Below are 7,546 nucleotides of genomic sequence, written 5' to 3'. Positions count from 1 at the left end.
TGGTGGGTTTGAACTGCCAGCCGTCTGGTTAGCAGGCAAGTGTCTTAGCCACTATGCTACCAGAGCTCCAAAAGAGAGATCACTTCTTTCCACTCATCAGATCTGATCAATTAAATTTGATACACATCTATGTCTAATAACTCCTTGCTGTTTGAAAAACTAATCTTTCCCCCTAAACTGTGGAAGGCAAAGTCAACTCTATTGTCTTCTCTGGGGAAGGAAACAAACTAGTATTCTAAGCTAAAACGATAGATACAAATTCAGTAATAAATACTCATTTAATGGCCGTCTTGTATAAAGCAACATTCTGGGTACTATGGTGGGGATATTACCAGGATTAAAAAAAAAAAATGTAGTCCTTATGTTTGCTGACTTTATCAGGTGCAATTAGACAATTACATAAATAGACGAAAGAACTGAAAACAAAAAGCAGCCTCAGAACATAGTCCTGGTGAACTGCTTCTAAATGGTAACAGTGAAAACACTCTATGGAGCAATTCTACTCTGCAAACATGGAGTCACCATGACTTGTAATCAACTCAGTGGCTACTAAAAACAACATGTATGCATAGGTACATTTATGTTTGGAATGTAATTACTAATACACCCACATATTTTCATGTAGCTATTCTTGGCTAGTGGAAGGTTCAGAAAGCTGAGAACAGCTCAGGCTCTTCCTAATGTATCTTCCTCACAAGCACCCTCAAGTTCTTTTCACTGACAGCAGAGAACACAGAACTTACCATGTCCACACAAAAGCTGGACACTGGGCTTCTGAGGATGTTTATTTATACAGAATAAAGCATTTTCTAGATAACTGATATTTCTCCAACTTAAAAAAATAAACTTCTGAGCTAGCATAAATATTTTATGCTTTTGGAGGTATAAACAATAGGTCAGTACAGAGTGCTTGAATTGAAATCAGAGTTACTAAAATTAGTCTAACAGATTTTAAAGAAAGGTTTTTCTAGCTAAAAAATTTTTATAAAAAAGATATACTAGAGTGATTAATAGATTAGAACACAAGTTTTAGGGTAATAAAATAATATTGCAAATTTAAAGACTGGATTATATCAAGGGCCAAACTCATTTTTCTGATTTAAAAAAAAAAAAATTATGACTTGCTCCCTGTAAATGGTGGTTCTGCCTAAAGCCTTTCCACAAGCCTTTGGCCTTTAGTTCATCAGACCCAGGTTCAAGGGAGACCAAAACCTGCAGACTCAGTCCATTATTTTAACATAAAAGGTAAAAAGAAGAGGTACAAGTACAAAGGGCATCCTTTGGTGGTAGTACAAGTGATTAATGTGTTCAGTGGCCAACTGAAAGGTTGGAGGTGACTTGGAAGAAAGGCTTGGCAAACTATTTCTGAAGTATCAGCCATGGAAAATCCTTTGGAGCACAGTGTCATTTAACACACACGAGGCCGCCAACAAGGCAAAGCCAACTTCACAGAACAGCAATGATATCCCTTGTTCCACTTCCGCTTCTGAATTTGGCTTGAAATTCTGACAGTTCCCTGTCGATGTACTGCTGCAATCATTTGTGAATAATCTTCAGCAGAATTTTACTTGCATGACATATTAATGATATAGTTCAAAATTTCCACATTCTGTTGGATCAATTTTCTTTGGAATGGATACTCACGGATCTCTCCCAAATTTCTGGCATAGATGAGTTCGTGCTTCCAAGCATTCCACCCACTTGATGAAGCATCTCAATTGGTATATCAGTTCTGGAGCCTTGTTTTGCACCAATGCTTGCAGGGGAGCTTGGACTTCTTCCTTCAGTGCCTTTGGTTCATGATCATATGCTACCTTCTGAAATGGCTGAACACTGACTGGTGTTTTTGGTAGAGAAACTCTATGTATTCCTGCCATCTTCTTTTAATGCTTCCTGAATCATTCAATATTTTGTCCATAGAATCCTTCAATGTTGCAACTCGAGGCTTAATTTTTTGTCTTCAGTTCTTTCAGCTTGAGAAATGCCAAGCATGTTCTTCCATTTTGGTTTTCTAACTCCAAGTCTTTGCACATTTCATTATAATACTTTGTCTTTTTGAGTCACCCTTAGAAATCTGTTCAGCTCTTTCACCTCATCATTTCTTCCATTCATCTAGCTACTTTACATTCTAGAACAAGTTTCAGAGTCTCTTCTGACATCGATTTTGGACTGTAATCATCTTTTTTTTTTTAAATGACCTTTTTGCTTTCTTCAGGTATGATGTCCTTGTACTTAGTTTTACAAGTATAGATGCTTAAAAGCTAGATCTAGAATGGAGACTTATAGAAGACTCCAAGAAGCACCAGAGTATTAATATTGCAAATCTTTACATCGAAGATTACTCTGGTCTGTGTAGACTAACCAAGCCCTAGGATAGTGACAAGGAGGTACTCCATGCAGTTTTACAATTAACTAATTGAACATGGTCTGTGTAACACCTTCCCATTTCCAGGTCTCACAGAGGCCCAATCCCTGTAGGGGTGAAGTAAGGCCTGAGGGCAGAATCCCAGTACCTGCTGATTCTTGAATGCCACCATGTCAACACCACTGGTTAGGACAACAACCATAAAGTTGGTAAAACAGTATTATTTAAAACCAGGGAGAAAGAGGGAGTCCCAATACGAGCTCAATGCCCTATTTTTGAAAATGTTCATTTTAATAAAACTTTTCCTTTAACTGTGGAAAAATTCCGTAGAACTGACCAGTGGTAGGTGAAACTGAAACATTATCATATGCTGAAGGCTTTTCCTTAGTCTATTTACAGATTGGCTTTCAATAAAAAATCCAACAGAAAGACCTCTTTTTCCGTTCTGTCAGAAAGAGCAATACTTTACTAAAGAAATGGGGGGATGGAGGGAACAACCCTCCAAGTCCGTACTGTCATTCATAAAAAATGACTTCCATCTAAGCATCATCATATTGCAGATGGAGACCTTTTTGTAAAATGATATGCAGGACGTTAGTCAGACTTATAAATAGGAAGCCAGAAGTACACTATGGAACTAAAGCCTAAGCCCTCCTCCGGTGGGGCAAAATATTTCCCATGATAATTATGTCTCCCTGTCACTCATATGTCTAACATATCATTTTTAATTGTACAGTAAAACAAAATTACTTATTTTTAGTCTTTTCCTGGAGTACTGAAAGAATTAATTTAAATTGTGATTTTTTTAAGGGACATTAAAAATTGTCACTGAATGGAATAATAAGGCTTTTAAAACTATTAATAACTAACTTTATAAATTGCTTACAGTTTGATTATTTCTAAATTACTTTTAAAATTATATCCTAAATTTCCTAAATCAGATCCCAATATCCAGGTTAAACATAAACTTTGATAATGCAACAAATGCTAGTGGAAGCCCCTCACAAAGTGTGTTTCATAATTCAGAATCTCTACATGCCAAAGATGTGAACTCACCAAATTATACTGAGGAGGAGAGCGCAAAAGTTAAAATTTTTGAAGAAAATGAAGTTAACTGTTAATTGTCAATTGACTCTAATTTTTTAAATTAGAGTTTAAAAAAAAAAAATCACACTTCCTGATAACCAATAGATTGTTAATCTCTTTACAATGTCTAGTACCACAGACCTTAAAGAGCTTAAAAAGATGCAATTTAAATATATTAAAATATTCATGTCCCAACACAGCACATTGCTAATTGGAGTGTGAAATCAAGCATTACCACATCATTTCTGCCTGATGAAATAACTGGTTTTCTTAAGAGCATGAGGCCAAAACATTTATTTTTCCAGGAAATAATTTCACTTATTTTGAAAGAAATTAATATTTACAATGACCAGTCCCAGCTTTACTGAATTACAAAAAATGAAAGACTGAAGTAAGCATAAGAACTAAGTTATTTTTTAAATACTGTACGAATCTAGAGCAAATACACACTTTTTTAAGACTTATGCTAACTTTTATACTTCTGTGGATACCTTTATATCGTTCTCAAGTAATTTCTGAAAAACTGTTGTAAGATTATAGACATAAATATTTTCTCACTATTGTTTTATATATTTGGTTGCATTATTATATTCCTTCTTTTCATTACTTTTATTGTGATTTGGATGAAAGTTTACAGAGCAAATGCATTCGTCATTCAATAGTTCATACATATTTTGTTTTGTGACAGTGATTGCAGTCCCCACAGTGTAACAGCTGTCTTCCCACTTCCTCCCTGTGCTTACCTTTTCCCTGTGTTCTTCTTTCCTATGCATTCCTGCTTTCTGAGCTTTCTCCCTGCATAAATTCTGCCCTTCTGATCTCCCATGGCTGACTGTTCTAAGGAGTGCATCTCATAGACCTGTTATTTGGCTGAGTTAAGCTATGGGAGTGAGTTTAATTCCACACCTGAAGAGTTAACTAGATGACATAGTCTCAGGGGTTTCACCACTCTCTATCAGACTAGTAAGCCTGGTCTTTTTGTAGTTTTTGAGTTTTGTTCCACATTTTTCTCCCACTCTATCCAGGATCTCCAATTATGGTTGTTTTCTGAGTGGCTGGCAGTGGTAGCCAGGCACTATCTAGTTCTTCTGGTCTCAGACTCATGTAGGCTGAGCTCCCATGGTCTACTAGTCCTTTGGACTAATTGTTTCTATGTGTCTTTGATTTTCTTCACTCTTCTATGCTTCAGATGAGCACAGACCAATAGTTGCATCTTGGATGACCACTTGCAAGACTGATAAGATTATTCTCTTTTCTACTCTGCCTCTAATAAGAAACAGTCCTAGAGTAGAAGTCCTAGAATCTGGTATTTCAACATCTGAGTAGACTACTTGTTATTCTTTTTTTCATCTGGGCTTATGGAAAAAACTACATCTCTGTGCTACGACTCTGTATACTTTCAATATGTTTGTTAGAGTACTATTTCAGAAGATATACTTCATCGTGAATGATGTTAGTAAATAAATAAAAAATCTTGTTATTACATCAACACAATGTTTGGAAACTTTGGGGCTCTATATGGATGCGACTTGACAGCAGTCAGTTTGGTTTTTATGGTATACCGAGTTATTACTTTGCCTAAGTCCTAACTTTTCACCACTAGTTTTGGCACCTTAGAGACAAGCTTTGGTGTTTTTAAGATAGAATTTAAAAACAATAGCAAATCACTGCTAATTCATCTCTTGCTGGGTGCTAGTAAAACCCGCTGACATCGGTAAGAACAACAAAATTGTACCCAGGACAAAATATCAGCTTTGTGTGTATCATCAGAAACAAATGGAAACTTAGTAAAGGACTTTTAACATTCTAGTAAAATACAGAATTTTTCGTGCTCCTCTCTTATAAAGTGAAATACAACCATAAATCAGAAACAGCTTTTGAAAATAAGTATGATTATTAAGTTTTTCTAAAAGCAATTCTAAACTAGTCACTAACTTGGAATATTTTTACCTTTAAAAATATTAATATCTTCCATGTAGTTTCCTTTAGGAAAGTAAACATTTTAAAATGAAAAAAAAAGTGTTTTTTACCTTAAGTGTAAAAATAAGTACTTCACTGAAGAATGGGGGAAAAAATGCACATTTAAATAATTTTATTGCACTGTAAGTTGCCAATTCGTCTGCGAGTAGTTTCACTGCAGATGAAAAGAAATCAAAATACAGGACAGATGTTGAACAAACCACATTTACGTTCTGTCACACACTGGCATTTTTCAAATGATTTTGGTTCATCTATTAAATAAGGTGCATTTTACTTGATTCTGAAAAGGGAAACATCAGGAAATATTTAAAGGCCAATTGCTGCCAATTAACTTTGATCAATAAAAGTTCTATTTGAATCTTTCAGATTCTTCTCCTGTCTGAAATAACATACATTTATAAAACCCAGCAAAACAACAACTTGATGATTAATGCCTGTTGGCAGCTCTGCCACAAGCTTGCTTAAGAGCAGGATTTAAATAAACAACTGTCTCTATTAAGAAGGAAGTGATCTGTAGTTATAGTCTGTGTTTTTTCATAATGGAGATATGAAAAACAATATTCTCTGTTTTGAACAATGCTGCAAACCAAGAACGGCATGTTTGACAGTATTCATAACATTTAGCTAACCATCTTACCAAAGTTTTCCCCAAAATCTTAATGGATAAATAATTTTATCAGCAGTTTGACTGACATCAGATATGCTGGCAAACCAAAGAGCCTAACTAAAATGTCATCTAACCTTCCAGAAACAAAAGCAGTAGATCTAATATATAGAGAGCCTGAAACAGACAGCATATATAATTATCACAACTTCTGATGAATTTGAAAGGTAATACAACTCGATAGTAACTGAGAAAGATGCTGATAATCAACAAAGTTTAAAATTTAATATTGATATTAAACCTCAATCCTTATCATTGGTATACTTTGAAACAAAACAGCCAAACCAAAACCAAACCCACTGTCATGGAGTCAAAGACCCTAAAGGACAGGGTAGAACTGTCCCACAGGGTTTCCAAAGCTATAAATGTTTACAGAACAGACTGCCTCATCTTTCTCCAGCAGAGCAACTGGTGGGTTCAAACCATCAACCTTTTGGTTAGCAGTAAAATGCTTTAACTACATCGCCACCAGAACCCCTTTAACAGACAAAGGAAAACAAAATTTTAAAAATACCATAAAGGCAATACAAATCACCATATAATCGTTATTATAGTACCTCAGGATTCCAATTATCCAGTTATATATTTAGAAAATAATATAATATTGCTATTTTAAGACAATCTCTTATTTCCAAACATGCAGTATGTAACAGATATGAAAAACAACTAGAACTTACTTCTAAGTCGTTAAAAAATAGATGTGTATCTGCCAAGTTGAAAATCATTTCTTCCATTCGCAGTCCAAGGGAAACTGAAGTGGGTGGATCCTAAAAGAAGAATTTTAAAGTCAAAAACATGTATATTTCATGTTACATGAAAAATGTTGTCACATTAAAGAGGAGTCGGCATCAGGAAAGACTAAAAGCAAGAGACACATTACCAGACTTGTGTTTCAACTCCTTCTGATGTGTAGGATTTTGTGGGCAAACTCTAGCAACTTATTTGCTTAAAAAGTCAAATGCCCTAAATGTGGCTGGCCCTTTGCATAATGAAGAAATAACCTGTTGATTACAATACTACAAAAAATAAAAACTCTAGGGTCACTTAGTCCTGTACAGGTAATTTAGCTTTGTATGTCTATTTCAGGAGCAATTCAGTCAATCAAAAAACCGTAGGTGTTTCTATTATACCACAATCCATTGTTGTTGTTGTTGTTAAGTGCCGTCGAGTCTTTTCCGACTCACAGCGACCCCATGCACAGCAGAATGAAACACTGTCCAATCCCGCGCCAGCCCCACAATCCCTGCTATACTTGAGCCCATCATTGCAGCCACCGTGTCAATCCATCTCGTCGAAGGCCTCCCCCTCCTTCGTTGACCCTCCACCCTACCAAGTATGACATCCTTCTCCAGGCAATGGTCCCTTCTTACAACATGACCAAAATAGGTGAGACAAAGTCTGGCCATTCTTGCTTCCAAGGAGCATTCTGGCTGCACTTCCTCCAGGACAGA

The 7,546-nt window shown here is 35.8% G+C and overlaps 1 protein-coding gene across 1 annotated transcript in view; it reads right to left on the bottom strand.

The window, feature by feature from the left end:
- EYA1 (EYA transcriptional coactivator and phosphatase 1) overlaps positions 1–7,546 on the bottom strand; it is a 218,485-nt gene that overhangs the window by 52,487 nt on the left and 158,452 nt on the right. The window contains exon 11 of the mRNA XM_007947336.2: positions 6,773–6,862. Coding sequence (XP_007945527.1) covers positions 6,773–6,862 — 90 coding nt within the window. The remainder of the gene's footprint in view (positions 1–6,772; positions 6,863–7,546) is intronic.

This window comes from Orycteropus afer, unplaced genomic scaffold, assembly GCF_000298275.1.
Source record: "Orycteropus afer afer isolate SDZICR_OR568_19922 unplaced genomic scaffold, OryAfe1.0 scaffold00181, whole genome shotgun sequence".
Lineage (NCBI taxonomy): Eukaryota > Metazoa > Chordata > Mammalia > Tubulidentata > Orycteropodidae > Orycteropus > Orycteropus afer.
This window is presented reverse-complemented; position numbering and strand designations above follow the sequence as displayed.